Source organism: Bos javanicus, chromosome 5, assembly GCF_032452875.1.
Source record: "Bos javanicus breed banteng chromosome 5, ARS-OSU_banteng_1.0, whole genome shotgun sequence".
Classification (NCBI taxonomy): domain Eukaryota; kingdom Metazoa; phylum Chordata; class Mammalia; order Artiodactyla; family Bovidae; genus Bos; species Bos javanicus.
The window spans coordinates 100,981,329-101,003,376 of record NC_083872.1 but is presented as its reverse complement, the minus strand read 5'-3'; the positions used below and the strand labels follow the sequence as shown (position 1 = coordinate 101,003,376).

The window sequence follows — 22,048 nt, the reverse complement described above, 5'->3', positions numbered from 1 at the left end:
TTGCTGTACAGTAGAAACTAACACAACATTATAAAGCAATTACACTCCAATAAAACCTTCCAGATTTACCTGATCACAGTATTCATAAAACCATTACTTTAACCTTCAGAATAAAATAGAATGTTCAGTCACATTTAATCTATCAACTATGCCTATATTTCTTCTTATAAACACCTCAGAGTTTTCCAATTTTATAATAAACCTTAATAAAATAAACATAATGCCCCAGTAAGAAACATACACACATGTAACCAAAATTAACCTTTTCTAATGACAAAGAAATAAAAGTAAGTTAGTATCAGAGTTGCATTTATATGTCAATGAAGTGTAGATAATAAGCCCTGTAAAACAAATAAAAATTCAGAATAGATTTTATTTAACAAAATACATTTGCCTTTTAATATGTTTATTCTAGTCCAGAACACTTTATTTTAAAATAATATTCATTTTAAAGTACTGCACTTAAAAAAATACTGTATTTTAGAATGAGTCAAACAAATCAAAACTTGGTAATTAAACCAACATATCTCAATGTTCGGTAACTTTCCACACAATAAAATATTACTATATTATTACTATATTACTATGTTTACTATATTACTAGATTATTACTATACTATATTTATACTATATATATACACTTGCATATGCTCCTGGGTATTAACCTTCCATGTCTTGGTTTTTTGAATGAGAAAAAGAATCGATTTTAACTGTAATTTATACAAATGTCAATAAATCTTTTGCGGACTCAAAAAGCATAACAGAATGTCATCTGTTCTGAAAAACTCAACAAAAATTCTTTTCAGAAACTTGGTTGGATGCCTGCACACTTTCGCTTTCTAGGGAAAAATAGTGTCCTGCCCTTTGATGTACAAAATAGATGAAGTCCGTTAAAGATTTGTAATTTAATTTGTAACATCAATCCTAAAACACTCATGGTTATCCTGACCATCTTGCAATAAGAGACTATAGTGAGACAACAAGAAAAAAATGGCAAGGGCTTCCCTAACGACTCAGTGAAGAAGCCACCTGCCAAAGCAGGAGACACAAGTTCGATCCCTAATCTGGGAAGATCCTACATGCTGTGGAGCAACTAATCCTGTGCAACACAACTATCGTGTCTGTGCTCTAGAGCCCATACACCGCAACTACTGAAGCCCAAGTGCCCTAGAAGAGGTGCTCAGCAAGAGAGAAACTACCACAGTGAGAAGCCCGCACACCACAGCTAGAGAGTAGCCTCCACTCTGAGCAACTAAAGAAAACTCTGAGCAGCAGTGAAGATCCAGCACAGACAAAAATAAATAAATATAATGTAAGAAAAAGAAATGGCAAATAGCTCAAATTGTGGCTTATGCAAGTTTATAACATCTCCTCAAACAACTCTTTTTCCACACTACTGGTTAAAATAGGCTGCGATATTTATCACAATTTGGCTAGTTCCCAAATATCTGGATTCCACATACTCTGATATGTGCTATATTTTTCTTCTCGTATTTATCGTTCCAGCGTGGCCCACTAAGGTATGTGGTCCCACAGGTTGAAAAACTATTTAACAATTCTTTGGGTCAATAGCTTCTAGCCAGAAATTTCTTTATTTTTAAATTTTATTCTTTTAAAAACTTCTTTGTGTGTGTCCCTCCCAAAGGAATTGATCTATTCCTTGTCTCTTAAAACTACGCTGCAGATAAAATATATGTTGTGACAAAGGGTTGGTGTGTTTTCACATATAGAAATTTTTAACCAACTTCAGAATCATTCTTCTTCTCAGGCTATTAACTATAAATCTCAGTCTTCAATAACAATGTTGTAAATTGAATATTCAAATTAGCTTACCTAATACTCACATTTTAGAATTTAAAAAGGATCCATTTACCCACTTCCAGCTCTTCTCTGATAATGTAAAATTTAATCCATTCCAAAACAGAATTCCTTCTTCGTTTATCAGGTTTTGTATGCGTCTCTGTAAATGAAACAGAAGAAATGACTGCATATTGAATCTGTTTATCTGTTACTGGTTTGCATTCTTATGCTCATCCTCTGAAACCCAGTTCAAGTATCACCTCTTCTATGAGGCCTTTCCTGACTCCCTGTTGGAGTTAATTAATCCTTATTTGTGATATTTCTATTTGTTCATTTATATATTAATATATACAAATGTTTATATTTATATTGTATTCATTACATTGTATTTATTTTGTTTACATATCTATTTAGTCTCTCAGATTGTGAGCTTCTTGAAGTCAAGGTTGATATTTTCATCTGCATAGAACCCTTAAGGCTAAAGCACAAAGATCTTGATGTGGCTAGAAGTCAGTGCTAAGTTGTATTAAAGTATTTTACTTAATTATTTACCAATTCTTCCTGATCTTGAATAAGCAGTAGACTGGATTCTCTTGTGGAACAGTCAGCTAGACTGTCATTCCAAGGTTTGGAAGCTTCAACAAAATACAAGCATTTATCTCGGATTTGTTGCCAATGCATTGGGCATGTTAACAGAACTGGTCTCTCTAAAGTAAGAAAGAAGGGGAACAATAAAGTAAGAAAGAGGAAGAAGAAATAAATCCTGTTTCTAACCTGTCCCCACCTCACTAACACTAACTACACATGCACTAGTCGTCATAAATTCAGGAAAGACTTTGATCATCGCTGTGAGGACAATTATGTATTTAGAATTTAATATAATTGTGACACTTTTGAGACCATTGTTCATTCTGCTACTAAGATTTGAAAAATAGTGACCAGTTAAAACACTAACAGACAGAATAACTTGTTCAAGTCCACACACGCAGATGGTGATAGAAACAAAACTCTTTCTAGGATTCCTTAAATTCCTCACCAGTGCTCTTTCTACTCCATGGACAACAATATCAAAATCATCTAAAAAATACACTTGAAACAATATTCTTGAAAGCAAATAATAATTCATAAGTTAATGGCAAATACCATGCAGAAAAATTAAAAAATTTTCTAATGCTAAATTATATATTTGCCTATTCAGTTCAACTCAGTTACTCAGTCTTGTCCGACTCTGTGAATCCATGCATTGCAGCATGGGGCTTCCTTGTCCATCACCAACTCCCAGAGCTTGCTCAAATTCATGTCCATTGAGTCGGTGATGCCATCCAACCATCTCAACCTCTGTCATCCCCTTCTCCTTCTGCCTTCAATCTTTCCCAGAATCATCGTCTTTTCCAATGAGTCAGCTCTTTGCTTCAGGTGGCCAAAGGATTGGAGCTTCAGCTTCAGCATCAGTCCTTCCAATGAATATTCAGGACTGATTTCCTTTAGGATTGACTGGTTTGATCTTGCAGTCCAAGAGGTTCTCAGGAGTCTTCTCCAACACCACAGTTCAAAAACATCAGTTCTTCAGCACTTAGCTATCTTTATGGTCCGAGTCTCACATCCATACAAGACTATTGGAAAAACCATAGCTTTGACTAGACGGACCGCTGTTGGCAAAGTAATGTCTCTGATTTTTAATATACTGTCTAAGTTGGTCACAGTTTTTCTTCCAAGCAGCATGTGTCTTTTAATTTCATGGCTATAGTCACAATCTGCAGTGATCTGGGAGCCCTAGAAAATAAAGTCTGTCACTTTTCCCATTTTTTCCCCATCTATTTGCCATGAAGTGATGGGACCAGATGCCATCATCTTCATTTTTTGAATATTGAGTTTTAAGCCCACTTTTTCACTCTACTCTTTCACTTTCATCAAGAGGCTCTTTAGTTCTTCTTCACTTTTTGCCATAAGGGTGGTGTCATCTGCATATCTAAGATTATTGGTATTTTTCCCTGTAATCTTGATTCCAGCTTGTGTTTTGTCTAGCCCAGGATTTCACACAATGTACTCTGCACATAAGTTAAATAAGCAGAGTGACAATATACAGCCTTGATGTACTCCTTTCCCAAATTGGAATCAGCCCATTGTTTTTTTGCATTTCTTCTTCTTGGGGATGGGTTATTAACAGGATCTATTGGATAGCATTTTCTAGAAGAATTTCCCAAGTTTCTTAAAATTTCTGTTCTGTACAATGTATATAATAAATGGTCACTTTCTGCTGCAGTCACTCATCAATAGTGTATTAAAACACACTACTTAGAAAGTACAAGAACATGATCAATGTCTTAATGATTAATACAATAAATTTAAAGAATTCATTTCACATTTGTGTTTCATTAATTAACTTCAGACCAAAGTTAACTGCTTGACATATTCATTCAAATCACCTAATAGCCCATGTAAATGACTATTTGACTAAAGCTTGGTTTTTAACTATTAATTAATTATTGACTATCCTGGCAGGAGTATTCATTAAGACAGTATTATCTGGTTAAGATCATAGTCTCTGAATATAGACGACCAAAGTCTCAGTGTCACCTCTTAGGACTTGTATAACTCTGAATGAGTGGCTTAATCTTTCCATGTCTCAGTTTTGTCAAAGGTAAAAGCAGAGTGATAATACTATCTTAATGTATTGGTTGTTATTAGCCTTAATTAAGATAAGGCAGTGATATCTATCAAATATACTTGTTGTTTCCTTCCTGTTTTCTTGGGAATCCACACTGCTTTTTCCTTTTGATGAGTTTTGTATTAAGGGTATCACTGGTAAATAAAGAGAAACTATTTTAAAAGGTTAATGCTAAAAGCTGCAGTAAAATGGATATGCTATATTTATCACTTCTGGAAATGATTTCAACAAGCTTGAAATGAACAGAAGATAAAAGCAATAGCAATGTAGTAACAGAGAGTCCATTTAGAAGACAATGTAAACAAATACATAACAAGTCAACCCACAGGAACATTGAGTTACTTGCTTCTACTATTAGTAAGACTTTACCTATTTACTTAAACTTTCTTTGTTTGCTTATCAGCCTGCAATGCAGGGGGCTCCAGTTGGATTCCTGGGTCGTGAAGATCCGCTGGAGAAGGGATAGGCTACCTACTCCAGTATTCTTGGGCTTCCCTTGTGGCTCAGCTGGCAAAGAATCCAAGAGCCCCTGCAGAAGGGAAAGGCTACCCATTCCAATATTCTGACCTGGAGAATTCCATGGACTGTATGGTCCATGGGGTTGCAAAGAGTCAGATATGACTGAGCGACTTTCACTTTCACATTTTTTACTTGCTTTCAGTAACCTGGTGTTACTTAAACTTTTAAATTGCTTACACTCCTGTTTGCATGCTCCATCTTCAGAATGAGTATAATTGTGCCTATCCTATGTGAGACATTGCCCAGGACAATCTGAAATTTAGTAGGCACTTAAGAAACTATAGGGACTTCCTAAGCCATCCAGTGTTAAGACTTTGCCTTCCAGTGCATGGGGAGTAGGTGTGATCCCTGGTTGGAAAGCTGAGATCCCACATGCGTCTTGGCCAAAAACAAAAAACAAAAACAAACAAAAACCCAGAACATGGGAAGAACAGAAGCAATATTGTAACAAGTTCAATAAAGACTTTAAAACTGTAAGCTTTACAAAATCTAAATACAAATCAAGTATTTCTGATGAATCAGTTCAGTTCAGTTCAGTCGCTCAGTTGTGTCTGACTCTTTGCGACCCCATGAATCGCAGCACGCCAGGCCTCTCTGTCCATCACCAACTCCTGGAGTTCACTCAAACTCATGTCCATCGAGTGGGTGATGCCATCCAGCCATCTCATCCTCTGTTGTCCCCTTCTCCTCCTGCCCCCAACCCCTCCCAGCATCAAGGTCTTTTCCAATGAGTTAACTCTTCGCATGAGGTGGCCAAAGTATTGGAGTTTCAGCTGTAGCATCCATCCTTCCAATGAACACCCAGGACTGATCTCCTTCAGAACGGACTGGTTGGATCTCCTTGCAGCCCAAGGGACTCTCAAGAGTCTTCTCCAACACCACAGTTCAAAAGCATCAATTCTTCTGTGCTCGGCTTTCTTTATAGTCCAAATCTCACATCCATACATGACTACTGGAAAAACCATAGCCTTGACTAGATGTACCTTTGTTGGCAAAGTAATATCTCTGCTTTTGAATATGCTATCTAGGTTGGTCATATCTTTCCCTCCATGGAGTAAGCATCTTTTAATTTCATGGCCGCAATCACCATCTGCAGTGATTTTGGAGGCCAAAAATGTAGTCTGACACTGTTTCCACTGTTTCCCCATCTATTTGCCATGAAGTGATGGGACCAGATACCATGATCTTAGTTTTCTGCATTATGAGCTTTAAGGCAACATTTTCACTCTCCACTTTCACTTTCATCAAGAGGCTTTTTAGTTCCTCTTCACTTTCTGCCATAAGGGTGGTGTCATCTGCATATCTGAGGTTATTGACATTTCTCCCGGCAATCTTGATTTCAGTTTGTGTTTCTTCCAGTCCAGCGTTTCTCATGATGTACGCTGCATATAAGTTAAATAAACAGGGTGACAATATACAGCCTTGACGAACTCCTTTTCCTATTTGGAACCAGTCTGTTGTTCCATGTCCAGTTCTAACTGTTGCTTCCTGACCTGCATACAAATTTCTCAAGAGGCAGGTCAGGTGGTCTCGTATTCCCACCTCTTGAAGAATTTTCCACAGTTTATTGTGATCCACACAGTCAAAGGCTTTGGCATAGTCAATAAAGCAGAAATAGATGCTTTTCTGGAACTCTCTTGCTTTTTGCATGATCCAGCGGATGTTGGCAGCTTGATCTCTGGTTCCTCTGCCTTTTCTAAAACCAGCTTGAACATCAGGAAGTTCACGGTTCACATATTGCTGAAGCCTGGCTTGGAGAATTTTGAGCATTACTTTACTAGCGTGTGAGATGAGTGCAATTGTGTGTAGTTTGAGCATTCTTTGGCATTGCCTTTCTTTGGGATTGGAATGAAAACTGACCTTCTCCAGTCCTGTGGCCACTGCTGAGTTTTCCAAATTTCCTGGCATATTGAGTGCAGCACTTTCACAGCATCATCTTTCAGGATTTGGAATAGCTCAACTGGAATTGCATCACCTCCACTAGCTTTGTTCGTAGTGATGCTTTCTAAGGCCCACTTGACTTCACATTCCAGGATGTCTGGCTCTAGGTCAGTGATCACACCATCGTGTCGTGCTTATCTGGGTCATGAAGATCTTCTTTGTACAGTTCTTCTGTGTATTCTTGCCATCTCTTCTTAATATCTTCTGCTTCTGTTAGGTCCATACCATTTCTGTCCTTTATCGAGCTCATCTTTGCATGAAATATTCCTTTGGTATCTCTGATTTTCTTGAAGAGATCCCTAGTCTTTCCCATTCTGTTGTTTTCCTCTATTTCTTTGCGTTGATCGCTGAAGAAAGCTTTCTTATCTCTTCTTGCTATTCTTTGGAACTCTGCATTCAGATGTTTATATCTTTCCTTTTCTCCTTTGCTTTTTGCTTCTCTTCTTTTCACAGCTGTTTGTAAGCCCTCCCCAGACAGCCATTTTGCCTTTTTGCATTTCTTTAGCAGTTACCTAATTCTTAAAGTGTAACATTGACAATTTCTCATGAAGCACAGAGAGAAAATCCAAAGCACATTGTGATTATGCAGCCTTCAAAGTTTATTTTGAAAGGACCCTTACAGATTGTTTTGATAGAGACTGCAGTTGGATCCATATACCTGGGTGGTTGTATTTGGGTTCTAACCCTGTTAGTGGCTCACCTCCTGTGCTCATGTCCTCAGTTGTGTCAGACTCTTTACAGCTTCATGGAATGTAGTCTCCAGGCACCTCTTTCCATGGAAATTTTTCAGGCAAGAATATTTGGGTGGGTTGCCATTTCCTCCTTCAGGATGTCTTCCTGACCCAGGGATCAAACCCTCGTCTCTTGCATCTTCTGCATTGGCAGGTGGATTCTTTAACAGCAGCACCACCTGGAAAGCCTCAGGTCACCTCCTAAATGCTGACACATCGTTCTATGCTGCTTATATTATTTCTTGAAAAATTGTCCTTTCAGATAACTGCTCCTGTAACTCAGTCATCCTCCTGAGGTTTGAAGTAATCGGTCACCATATATACAAGCAACACAGACTTTGAACTCACCCCAGTCCAGCAACCATCTCACTCCCATTGCATGAGAAACCTCAAGCAAGAATCATCTAGAACAGCTCATTCAGTAAACAAATACCCTCTGATATTTATTTGTTTTTTTTTTTTTGTTCAGGAAATACTTATTGAACATCTGCTGCTGCTGCTAAGTCACTTTAGTCGTGTCCGACTCTGTGCGACCCCATAGATGGCAGCCCACCAGGCTCCCCCGTCCATGGGATTCTCCAGGCAATAACACTGGAGTGGATTGCTATTTCCTTCTCCAGATTGAACATCTACTATGTGCCAAAACCATGCATTGACTTACAATACTATAAAGGTACTTGATCTCATGGAGCTCAAACAGCAATAGTGGTAATAAAAAATAATAATAGGAAAATGAGATTTAAATAATTGTAAAATTTCATATATTATGAAAGAAATAAGCTGTGCAAAAGGAAAAAACAGATAAATCGCTTCTGATTGATATACAATTTTTTTTAACTTTGTTTTTTTTTTTGTTGGAAGGGAACAAGTATAGTTACAAACACACATACACCACACACACAAACAAAACTCAGTAAGCCCACAAGAGGACAGAATGGAGTTTATCAAACACCTGCAGATGCAAACCAACTGCTATCAAGGGGGAACTAAAAACTATGCCCATCACACCTGGTTACTTTAGTTGCTTCATGAATTTATAGATGTTTAGAATTTAAAACTTTTTAATAATTATCTTGTACTTCTTGGATTTTCCTTTCCCACACTGCTTGGTATTAAAGTCAAAACTTATTCTTGTTTATCCATACCTGCATTTGAAAGAAACAGAATTTATTGGTGGTTACTTACACATCGTGGATTGGAAATAATGGTTTAAAAAAGCTAGGCTAATACATTTATGTTTTAATTTTTTCCAGGGTAATTTTTTGCATGATAATTGATTTAAAAAAAATTGAAATAGAGTTACTTTACAATGTTGTGTTAGTTTCAAGTGTACAGCAAAGGAATATACAGTAGGTCCTTGCTGTTTATTTTACATGTTATAGTGTATATATGTTAACCATGATACCTGCTTTAACACACACAGTGTATATTGAGGAGCTCTGTCAATGGGTGGAAAAGGAAGGTAAAATGGTGGGAAATGAACTTCAAATTCAAGCACAAGGCATAGAAAATAAATGGAAGATATGTCACTGGTCCAGTCTCAAGGGCCATTCAATACAACATAAATAGATCATTGTTACGCCCTTGTAACTGAATCAGAGACTTCCCTTCATTGTTCTATCATGATATTTGTCCAATTTTAGCCAGGAGAGAAGTAGAGCCAGTCTTACAATCATAAATGAACTAATTATAATATGGAAAAAAAGAAGATAAATCCTGTTTTAGAAAAGTGAGGAGAAAAAGATTAAAAATGGTGAGAACCAGGGAGATTTGAGGAAAAGTTCAGAAAGAAATGAACATTCAATTCACACTTTCTACGGTTCCTAGGCTTTTTCTAGGCAAAGAATCAAAGGATTATATGAAAGGAGTCTGTCACACATATGGGGCAAAATTGAAATCCTAAAACATTAGGTTGTGTTTGGAGAGTGGTCAGGAGCCTGCATCTGAAGCATGGGCTGCACAGAGGAAGTGTAGATGGCCGATCCTGAATGACATAATAGGTTGACATGACTTGGCTTTGCAGCAAGTTTATTGTCAGGAAACGTTGCTTCAATACTGCAAATAAAACATGTTCTCTTATCTGATATTTTTCAATCTGTCTAGCGACTTTGCAGCAGCAGCAGCAGAATATGGTTTAGACTTGCCTTCCTCCTGGAATTGCATCTTCATAGTTTGAGTTTCAGAGATGACCTCAGCCTTAATATATCCAAGAATGAATTCACGTGATTTTCTAATGATGCAATAGCAAATGGCAGTGCAAGAACCTAACCTCTTGGGCTTAGTTTCATTGTAAAGTGTTTGTACAGATGTGTGCTTTAGGGGTGCTTGATTTCGGATCTCAGAAGTATAGGAGAATGAACTTAGCTTTACCCTGATCTGCTTTAGAAGGAAGGTTGCTTTGAACATCATTCCAATGAGGTAGGAATGTGTATTGTCAATTGTGGGAACATTTTTTCTAAAGTATCTGTTCTTTACAGATCTTTTTCCCCAAAGTATCAAACACTTCAAAAATCTCACTTTTTATCATATATTACTTTGTAATGATACTCTTGTCTAGAATCTTTTCCTAAAAACTTATTGATATTCCCTAAGTAATTGGCACAAAATGAATTATACTTTGAATTTTTGATGTGTTCAAAATTTTATATTAATAAGTATTATAAATCAACATGCATGGAAAGCAGAAACTAAAATTTTATTTTGGTCATTATACTATTATTTGAATTTATATGATTCAGGTTGGGACTGACTTACCAGAGTAAGTAGATATCTATTTTTCAGGAATTTTATTATGAGTCTCCTTAAAAAATAAATTCAATATTACCATTTATTTGATTTCCATAGAAAATTTGCCATGTGTTTTTTAAAAACAGAATACTCAAGATATCTATCAGAATAAACATGTCTCTTCTGTAACATTAGCTTCCCCAACTGTGGAGTTGGAAAATAAAAACACATTTTCCACGATAGCAATGAAAAATTTGATTACATATTTCCTATAGCATGAACCATAGAAAGAAGTAAACATAGAAGAAAAATAAACAAGCATTGAAGAGAAAATCATAATTCAAAAAGACACATGCAGTACAATGTGTATAGCAGCACTATTTACGGTAGCGAGGACACGGAAACAACCCAAATGTTCATCAGCAGAAGTGTGAATAAAGAAGATGTGGTGCATATCTACAACGGACTATTACTCAGTCGTATACAGGAATAAAGTTGGGTTGCTTGTAGAGACGTGGAAGGACCTAGAGACTGTCATACAAAGTGAAGTAAGTCAGAAAGAGAAAAATAAATTTTGTATTAATGCATACATGTGGAATCTAGAAAAACAGTACAGGTGATCATATTTGCAAAACAGAAGTAGAGACACAGACACAGAGAACAAACGTATGGACACCAAAGGAGACAGGGGTTGGTGGGAGGAAATGAGGGATTAGATCCGCTATTGATACTATGTATAAAATAGATAACTAATGAGAATATACAATATGGCAGGGTCCCCAACATCCTGGATCTAATGCCTGATGATCTGATGTAAAATCAAGTGGAGCTGATATAATAATACAGAAGTAAATAAACAAATGTACAATAAACATCATGCACTTGAATCATCCTGAAACATACCCCCTTCCCTGGTTGGTGGAAAAAATGTCCTCTCGAAATTGGTCCCTGATGCCAAAAAGGTATAGCACAGTGCATAGCACATGGAACAGTAATTAATGCACTGTTGGAAGGAAGTCCTGAAGGGAAGGGGTATGTGTATATGTATGGTTGGTTCATTTTGGTGTACAGTAAAAACTAATACTGTACAAAAAAAATCTTCATGACCCAGATAACCACGATGGTGTGATCACTCACCTAGAGCTAGACATCCTGGAATGTGAAGTCAAGTGGGCCTTAGGAAGCATCGCTATGAACAAAGCTAGTGGAGGTGATGGATTTCCAGCTGAGCTATTTCAAATCCTAAAAATGATGCTGTGAAAGTGCTGCACTCAATATGCCTACAAATTTGGAAGGTCCGTTTTTATTTCAATCCCAAATAAAGGCATGCCAAAAATTACTCAAACTACCACACAATTGCACTCATCTCACGACGCTATCAAAATAATGCTCAAAATTCTCTAAGCCAGACTTCAATAGCACATGAACCAAGAACTTCCAGATATTCAAGCTGTATTTAGAAAAGGCAAAGAAACCAGAGATCAAATTGCCAACATCTGTTGCATAATCAAAAAGCAAGAGCATTACAGGAAAAACATCTACGTCTGCTTTATTGATTGTTGGGGATTTTCTCCCCGGGACTTGGAAGTGATGAACCTGAAAGAATGACACTCGGAAAGTCTCTTGCAAGGACTGACAAGTTTATTTCTGCAGTCAAGCCTTTTCATAGAAGCAGGAACAAAGAGCTTAAAGTATACGGCCAGCAGAGCGCATACGGGGTTAACACATAATCAGTAAAAACATTTCAAGGACAGCGTGCTCTAAGTGACTCATGTGCTTAACCCACAACCCGTTTTCTCAAGTAACATCCCTATTTATTATTAAATCTTGGTGCTGAGCATAACCAAAGGCAGGAGATGTTTTTCTGTCTGCAGTACACAAAGCTGGATACTTCTGGCCCTTCACCATTTTCCCAAGGACTTTCTTCTAATACAGCTATTTTGTACTACGCTTCCCAACATATCCTCCTTTTGTTTTTAATTTAAGCACGGTGGCTGCTAGTTGGACTCCATTGTGGGAGGCACGGAGTCTTGAGTAGAGACTTCTGTATCCTATAAGCAATGACAAAAAGAGCAGGGTGATTAATACATATATAAAAATATTGCTTCTTGAAAGCCAAGTTCTAGGATCTAGAGACACTAGGGTTTTGGTTAAAGTATCATAGAATTGAGTGCTATGCAATTCCCTAGGTACTCTAACTTGAAAATTAGCAACTTGTTTCAACAAATTGATGTCTAAACTTGAGTTATCTGTGAGATCTTGCAAATGCGCCTTAACTTTATTCCAAGGATATTCAGTGCTATTATAGGGCATGTTAGTCGGACAAAAAGAAGTAAAATTCCAGTGACAGCGTATACGTGTTCGGAAAGTCAGTTGCTGCATTTGATCTCCTAAGTAGATAACCATAGTTTATAACTCATTAATTCGTGTTTGTAATTGCTGATCTATTTGAGCTTGTCGAGTCCACAGATCATGAGAGTCCTTGTGCCAAGCAGTGATAAAATCATGATTTTTTATAGAATTATGTAAAGCCATACCAGACAAAGTTCCTACAGTCACAATGGAGATAAGGCTTAAGATGCCTGCAATAATCCACCCAATGATGCGCTTAGATCGCCTAAGCCCAGTTTTCAACAATACAGAATGAAATACAGAATCAGTCCAAGGCTCAGTTAAGTTTACAGGAAGCCATAACTCAGGTCTTTGTTTAACTAGCGCAATGCTAGCATTGTGATATGAAATGGTGTGCTTAAGGCAGGTATAAAATGCACATGCAGTACAATTGACAATCTTGGCTGATAAGTCAATATCAAAATGCCCTACAATAAACAAGTACAGAAGGTGAACACACGATTGAATATAGCCAGTACTATTATATAGGAAGGTATAATTAGAAGGATGAAACACACCCACAGTCCCATAAACACTAGCGAAGTGCTCTAAAGCTGCTGGAATTTTCCAAATGTGCCATTGCTTTGGCCCCACAATGGGGACGACAATCCTGGGTTGTGGGGGTGATAAGCCCCCGTTATACCAATTCAGCAGTATGTCCTTATCAGTCCAGAAACTTGTCTTAGAATTATGAAAGCCTCCAATGCTTGATCTATTAAACCAGGAGCAGTTATGATGTTCCTCCTGCTCTTCAGAACAGTTTACAAACAAACTGTGAGGTCCACAGTCAACAAATATAAATGTATGATTAGTATGGTTTTGCTGAATTATAGCAACTTTCCCAAATTGGCCTTGACAATCAAACCAACGTAATGGTTGTATCTCCTGTTTTCTTCTCCAAGATACAGTATGACATGTAGGTTCCTCTGGTTGAAAAAGCGAGTTCGAATAGTTGGCTATCTGGCCTGGATAATGTCGCTTGGAGCCATTAAGTAAGAAAGATGCCATAGCAAACATTCCCAGACGCGAAGCAGTCCCATTGTTGGCAGAGTATGCCCACCACTGTGGGAAGATAGTCATGCAAAGAGGATGAGATCTGAAACAGATAGGCAAGGTTTTGAATCCCACGGAAATGTTGATTGGCTTTCCCTCATCTTCTTCAAGGATTGGTCGCTTTGTGGACCAGGGACTTGGAAAATGCGTGCTGTCATTAGTAAAGATCATAGGGGCTTTATCTACCCAATCCACTATGGAGAGAAGTGGTGGGTTGGGTATGTATGCCCAATAAACATATTCTGCACTTACCCCAGAGGAACAGGAAAGAACAGCTAACATTGCCAGAAATAGCTTATCTGGAGTCATAGGAGTTCCAGTGCTCTTCAGTGTCTGCTCAGCCTGACGAGTCATGTTTCTCATTTGAGCCCATGTCCGGTAAGGATTCAGATGATGGCGTTTCCTCATTGGCTGCTCCAGGGTCATTGATGAGACCCTTCGCGTCAACTTCATCACTTCCCAAGGGAGTCTGGTCTCGGGGTCCCTCTTGGTAACGGACATGGTGAAGGGGAACCCAGATTTCCTCTCCATCTGCAATGACAAGACCATAACCCTTGCCTAGGAGTCGTAAGATTCCTGGCAGCCACTGATTAAATTGCTTATACCATATTGGTGTATTGATTTCTAATTTGCTGTTTTTGTCTTCTGCAAAATGTCTATCTGCAGGAGTGTCAGAATTATTTTTTGTAAAGTTTAAAAAATTTAGGGAATAAAGAGTTAAAGATAATAATAACTGAGGGTTCATAGGATAAGAAGTGTATCTCCTCTTCCATATTCCCCCTTTCTGTTTTAGTAAATGAGTTTTTAGGGTGTGGTGGGCTCTTTCAATAATGGCTTGACCCTGAGGATTATAGGGTATTCCTGTAATGTGTGTGATGTTCCATTCTGATAAAAATGAACGAAACAAATGCGAGGTGAATGCAGGTCCATTGTTTGTTTTCAAGACAGAAGGAATCCCCATAACGGGGAAGGTGAGTAAGAGTATGGAAATGGCGTGTTTGCTGGATTCTGAAGAGACAGGTACTGCCCAGATAAAGCCTGAAAATGTATCAAGTGAGAGAAAAAGCAAAGAAAACTTTTTTAAGGAGCAGTGAGTGAAATCAAATTGCCAAAGGGAGTTAGGCTGTTGCCCCGGGGATTAATTCCTGAAATCGTAGTTTGTAAGTGCAGAAGGGCACAGACATCACAGGTTTTAATAATATGCCGTGCTTCAGGGAGAGGAATATGGTATTTAGAGGGCAATCTGTTAGCATTGGTATGAATATTAGCATGTTCGTCACTGGCAGATGTAAAAATGGGAGCTATGAGCCTGTCAACAGCATCATTTCCTGTGACCAGAGGGCCAGGTAAACCTGAATGAACATGTATATGTGCAATAAAGAAGGGTTCCATACGTGAGTGAATTAAAGCTTGAGTCTGTGAAAAGAGAGTATATAATTCTTCATTTAGGTTGTATAAAAAGGCGGTAATCAGGAAAAAGAGAAGCAAGGTATTTGGAATCAGTATATACGTTGAAGGATAATGGTTGAAGCAACAAAAGAGCATATAAAGCAGACAATTCAACTCTTTGTACTGAAGAATAGGTAGTGGGTAATTTCTCTTTGATATCAGGGCCGACAATCCCTGCTATGCCTTTCTTGTTGCCATCAATGAAATAAGTGGGTGCATTGGTGATAGGCTGGGATGCAATGATATTAGTTACAATGAATTTAGTACATTGTAGAAAGTCCCATAATTTTCCTTTCGGCAAATAAAATAAGATAACATTTTGAAAATCACTTAATGCCATTTGCATGGTCAGGTTATACTGTAAGGCAATTTGCAATTCCTTTTTTGTCAAGGGGACGTATATTGCATATGGATCAAATCCAGTTAAAGTTTGTACACGGCTTCTTCCTGACACAATTAAGTGCCCTATTTTCTCAAGATACGATACAATTTTTTTAGACTGTTTAGTCTGTAAATATACCCATTCTATTGTGCTATGCTGAGCTATAATTGCAGTGGGCGAATGTTCAGTGGGGTATATATATAAAGAAATTGGTTGATCATAATCTAGCCGAGTTGAAAAAGATTGTTGAATGCGTTTCTCCATTAAGGCCAGTTCTTCTTTGGCCTCTTTTGTTAGCTGCCTAGGGCTATTAGGGTCAAGGGATCCCTCTAAAATTTTAAATAGATTTTGTAAGGCATAGGTGGGGATGCCGACAGATGGCCACAGCCAATTAATATCTCTTAGTAATTCTTGAAAATCATTCAGTGTGTGTTGAGATTGCACAGAAATTTGAGTTTTTTGAGATTTGATTTTAGATTCTTCCATAACATGTCCTAAATAATTAAAGGGTGCTCTCCATTGAATTTTATCTGGTGCAACAAGCAGGCCATGATTTTGAAGAGTAGTAGTAACTTCATTACATAACTGTTGTAAACAGAGTTCAGATTCCATAGAGAGAAGTATATCATCCATATAATGAATTATAAACACAGTAGTATACTTATCTCTAATGGGTTGTAATAAAACAGATATGAGATATTGGCAAATGGTAGGGGAGTTCATCATTCCTTGAGGTAGCACCTTCCATTGAAATCTTTTAACAGGAGCGATGTGATTTATAGAAGGAACTGAAAAGGCAAAACGTTTTCTATCGTTAGGGTGCAAAGGTATAGTAAAAAAGCAGTCTTGTAAGTCAATAGTAACTATAGACCATCCTTTTGGTACCATAGAAGGGGAGGGCAATTCGGGTTGTAAGGGCCCCATAGGTAACATGGTATTATTAACATTTCTTAAATCTATCAACATTCACCATTTTCCTGATTTCTTTTTTATTACAAAAACAGGGGAATTCCACGGGGAAAATGAAGGTTCTATATGAGCTTTTTGTAACTGTTCATTAACTAATTGCATAAGAGCTGTCAATTTTTCTTTAGTTAGGGGCCATTGAGGTGTCCATATTGGGATATCAGATTCCCAATCGAGGGACAGCAGTGTTAACTCAATGGTCCCCATTAAAAAGGTTCATTTAAAGAAATTGTGGCTTTCGTTTGTTCAAGAAAATCCCATCCCCATAAATTGGTAGGGATATTAGTAATATATGGTTTAAGATAAGCTACAATTTGATCAGGGCTATACACTTGTAAATAGGATGCACTGACAAAGTTTGTGTGGCATCAGTTTTACCCACTCCTAATAGTCTAGAAGGAGCCATAACCCTACCCCAATCGAGGGGCCATTCTGCAGCTCTAATGACTGAAATGTCAGCTCTGGTATCTAATATGCCTGTGAAATTCTTTCCCTGAATGCGTAAAGTAAGCATGGGTTTCTTATGTTCCTTTAATAAGGTGGATAGTGTAGCAGTAAGGTTGGTACTGCCAAAGCCTCCCTGCTGAACTTTATCAGATGCCTTCATTGGTTTGACATATGGCAAAAGTAATAATTGTGCAAAACGTTCCCCTTTTTGTAAGTATATATTTCCCATTTTCACAACATTTACCATAACCTGTATTTCCCCTTCATAATCTTCGACCATAACACTGGTCAATACCATTAAACCTCTCATTGTGTAGCTACTATGTCCCAAAATTAGTCCCACTGTCCTGGGTGGAATTGGGCCATAATATCAAGGGGGAATTTTGGGGGGGTTGTATAATTCTATTAGTTCCATATCATAAGGACTAGGTATATCAATGCAAGCACTCTTAGATGTAGCTGCTTGTAGCGTCATAACGCTAGGTCCTCCTTTTGTAGTGGGGCTAGAGGACCGCCCCTTTATCAGTTTCCCTATTGTTCTTGTTGTGTACCGGGGTTCAAGGTGTTTCCATCCTTATCAAACTTAGAATGACATTCATTCAGCCAATGGAACCCCTTTTTACATCTTGGACATACTCCTGGGGGTCTCTTCTTATTAGAAGTAGTATTATTTTTTCCAGCCTGTGTTGGCATGCAACATTGTTTTTTCATATGGCCGGGCTTCCCACAATTAAAACATTTGGCATTAGCAGCTTTTTGCACATTAAAGGTTTCCAATGCTGCCAATTGTGCTCTATGGGACATAGATCCGATGTCCCTACATGCTTTCAAATATTCCATAAGAGAGCCAGTCTCTCGAATTGGTCTGAGCGTGGATTAACATTCCTCATTAGCATTTTCAAAAGCAAGTTGTTTTAAAATAATATTTTGTAAAGTCACATCCTTAATAGATTTCTCAACTGCATCCTTTAATTTTCCTATAAATTGAGAATATTCTTCCTCATGTCCTTGAATAATCTTAACAAATGAACCATCAGAGTTAGTGCTATCAACCTTTGCCCATGCCCTGCAGGCAGTTTCTTTAATGAAATGCAACATCTCAAGGGTAATATTAGCTAATTGCGCCATTACATTGACCATAGTCCCTGTTCCAGCCAGTATATCATAAGTTAAATTGGCAGTGTTACCACGAGATTGCTGGTCAATCATCAGCTGTTGGGCCTCATCACTAACCCACATTTGCCATGCAGTAATTGTTGAGGATTTAAAACCATCTTTGCTACTTGAAAAAAATCATATGGCATCCAACGGTCAGCCCATCCTCTGAGAAATTCTATACAGTAAGGAGAAGTAGGTGCATACAGAGTACATGCTTTCTTAAAATTAGACAACATGCTAAAATCTATACTGTCCCAAGAATTTTGACCCTGGACAGGTTGATCAAATTGTATTGGGAAAGCGAAAGCACAAGCAGGCATCTCCCGAGGAGGAGTGAAGCGGTTAGTACGAGCAAGGTTAGCAACTGCAGTTACAGACGGAGCAGAAGGAAAAGCCTCAGATTTGGGCTGTCCACTGAATGAAATGACTTCCGCCTTAAGCGGTTTCGGTTTTGGCACATCCTTAATAGATACATCCTCAAGTTGTTTTTCCAGGGTTTGTGTTTGATTGAGTATGACATTCTTGCATTTCAAAGCACCTTGCATGTCTTGTTCATTAAGCTCGTATTCATGCAAAGACTGAATAGTCTCTACCTCCAAATCAACATTATGTCCTTCAATTTGTTCTATGACAGCCCGTATGAGTGACCAGGTAACCCAGCATTGAGCAGGAATGTAAACTCCCTGCCGATATGCTCACAAAACATTATTTTTAACCCTTTTCCATACATCAAGATCAAGTGTCCCGTCCTCAAGGAACCATGGATTATGTTCCAGTAGTATATGATAGCAGTCATTCAACTGATCTCTTGAAACATTAACACCGTTTTGTTTCAAAAAATGATGCATTATAGAAATGAAAGGAATTTTACTGCTATGTTGTCCCATCCTGCTTACCTCTTTCTGCAGGGGCTCGTCGCTTTGTTCAGCCTTCCTTTCAAGTCCCTGTTCGGGCGCCACTTGTTGGGGATTTTTCTCCCCGGGGCTTGGAAGCGACGAACCTGACAGAATGACACTCGGACAGTCTCTTGCAAGGACTGACAAGTTTATTTCTGCAGTCAAGCCTTTTTATAGAAGCAGGAACAAAGAGCTTAAAGTATACGGCCAGCAGAGTGCATACGGGGTTAATGCATAATCAGTAAAAACATTTCAAGGACAGTGTGCTCTAAGTGACTCATGTGCTTATCCCACAACCCGTTTTCTCAAGTAACATCCCTATTTATTATTAAATCTCGGCGATGAGCATAACCAAAGGCAGGAGATGTTTTTCTGTCCGCAGTACACAAAGCTGGATACTTCTGGCCCTTCGCCATTTTCCCAAGGACTTTCTCCTAATACGGCTATTTTGTACTACGCTTCCCAACATTGACTATGCCAAAGCCTTTGACTGTGTGGATCACAACAAAAATTCTGAAAGACATGGGAATACCAGACCACCTGACCTGCCTCCTGTGAAATCTGTATGCAGGTCAAGAAGCAACAGTGGAGCCTATTATACAGAGTGAAGTAAGCCAGAAAGAAAAACACCAATACAGTATACTAACGCATATATATGGAATTTAGAAGATGGTAACAATAACTCTGTATACGAGATAGCAAAAGAGACACTGAGGTATAGAACAGTCTTATGGACTCTGTGGGAGAGGGAGAGGGTGGGAAGATTTGGGAGAATGGCATTGAAACATGTAGAATATCATGTATGAAACAAGTCGCCAGTCCACGTTCGATGCACGATACTGGATGCTTGGGCAGGTGCACTGGGACGACCCAGAGGGATGGTATGGGGAGGGAGGAGGGAGGAGGGTTTGGAATGGGGAACACATGTATACCTGTGGTGGATTCATTTCAATATTTGGCAAAACCAATACAATATTGTAAAGTTTAAAAATAAAATAAAATTAAAAAAAAAAGAAGCAACAATTAGAACCGGTCATGGAACAGTGGACTGATTCCAAATTGGGAAAGGAGTACGTCAAGGCTGTATATTGTCACCCAGTTTATTTAACTTATGTACAGATTACATCATGCAAAATGCTGAGCTGGATGAAGCAAAAGCTGGAATCAAGATTGCAAGAAGAAATATCAATAACCTCAGATATGCAAATGACATCAGCCTTATGGCAAAAAGTGAAGATGAACTAAAGAACCTCTTGACGAAAGTGAAAGAGGAGAGTGAAAAAGTTGACTTAACTCGACATTCAGAAAACAAAGATCATGGCATCCAGTCCCATCACTTCATGGAAAATAGATGGGGAAACAATGGAAGCAGTAAGAGACTTTATTTTCTTGGGCTCCCAAATCACTGCAGATGATGACTGCAGCCATGAAATTAAAAGATTCATGCTCCTTGGAAGAAAAGCTATGAAGAACCTTGAAAGCATATGAAAAAGCAGAGATGTTACTTTGCCAACAAAAGTCTGTCTAGTCAAAGCTATGGTTTTTCCAGTAGTCATGTATGGATGTGACAGCTGGACTATAAAGAAAGCTGAGCACCAAAGAATTGATGCTTTTGATCTGTGGTGTTGGAGAAGATTTTTGAGAGTCCCTTGGATTGCAAGATGAAACCAGTCAATCCCAAAGGTAATCAGTCCTGAATATTCAATGGAAGGACTGATGCTGAAGCTGAAGTCACAATACTTTGGCCATCTGATATCAAGAACTGACTCACTGAAAAAAACCATGATGCTGGGAAAGGTTGGAAGCAGGAGGAGAAGGGGACGACAGAGGATGAGATGGTTGGATGGCATCACTGACTCGATGGACATGAGTTTGAGTAAACTCCGGGAGTGGTGATGGACAGGGAAGCCTGGTGTGCTGCAGTCCATGGCTTTGCAAAGAGTCAGACATGGCTGAGGAACTGAATTGAACTGAGAAACTAACACAAGATTATAAAGCAATTACACTCCAATAAAATTTAATTTTAAAAAAAGCAAGGATAAAACTAAAATGAAAAGAACTTTGCAATGATGGGAAAGAGTTAAGTTCCCTTCCCCAAATTCCTTTAGTAATGGATCTCTGATATAAGAGTCCAGAGAACTGATTTTAGTCAATGCTCTACCACAAAATATAAAAGCAAAAAATAGAGGCTGTGGAAGAAGCAGAAGACTTTAGAAATATTGACTAAAACTTTTTGGAGGTGAGATAAGGCACAGAGGGGGATGGATGAAAGCTGCCGGATTAGAAATCATTCCCCTTAGCTGGTTTGGGCTTTTATCCATAGTGCATCACCATCTCTTAAGATGAGACTTTTCATTAGAGTATTATTTTCCAATGTTGTGTTAGCTTCTGCTGTACAATGAAATGAATCAGCTATTAGTATATCCCATCACTCCATGGAAAATAGATGGGGAAACAGTGGAAACTGTGTCAGACTTTATTTTTTGGGCTCCAAAAATCACTGCAGATGGTGACTGCAGCCATGAAATTAAAAGACGCTTACTCCTTGGAAGGAAAGTTATGACCAACCCAGATAGCATATTCAAAAGCAGAGACATTACTTTGCCAACAAAGGTTCGTCTAGTAAAGGCTATGATTTTTCCAGTGGTCACGTATGGATGTGAGAGTTGGACTGTGAAGAATGCTGAGCACCGAAGAATTGATGCTTTTGAACTGTGGTGTTGGAGAAGACTCTTGAGAGTCCCTTGGACTGCAAGGAGATCCAACCAGTCTGTTCTGAAGGAGATCAGCCCTGGGATTTCTTTGGAAGGAATGATGCTGAAGCTGAAACTCCAGTACTTTGGCCACCTGATGCGAAGAGTTGACTCATTGGAAAATACTCTGATGCTGGGAGGGATTGGTGGCAGGAGGAGAAGGGGAC

At 38.4% G+C, this 22,048-nt stretch overlaps 2 protein-coding genes across 3 annotated transcripts in view; both read right to left on the bottom strand.

The window, feature by feature from the left end:
* The window catches only part of KLRB1 (killer cell lectin like receptor B1), a 119,881-nt gene that overhangs the window by 79,523 nt on the left and 18,310 nt on the right, over positions 1–22,048 (bottom strand). The gene's annotated exons all lie outside the window — the stretch shown is intronic.
* Positions 11,398–15,481, bottom strand: LOC133248153 (inteferon-activable protein 208-like). 2 transcript variants are annotated; one of them, XM_061417938.1, is made up of 2 exons: positions 13,296–15,481; positions 11,398–12,437 (listed from the first exon to the last, which is right to left on the bottom strand). In XM_061417938.1, exons 1-2 carry the CDS (start codon positions 14,377–14,379, stop codon positions 12,322–12,324), a joined length of 1,200 nt encoding a protein of 399 aa, XP_061273922.1. In that variant the 5' UTR covers positions 14,380–15,481; the 3' UTR covers positions 11,398–12,321. The 2 variants fall into 2 exon arrangements, with proteins under 2 accessions (XP_061273922.1, XP_061273923.1); XM_061417939.1 differs by having other exon boundaries at positions 14,083–15,481.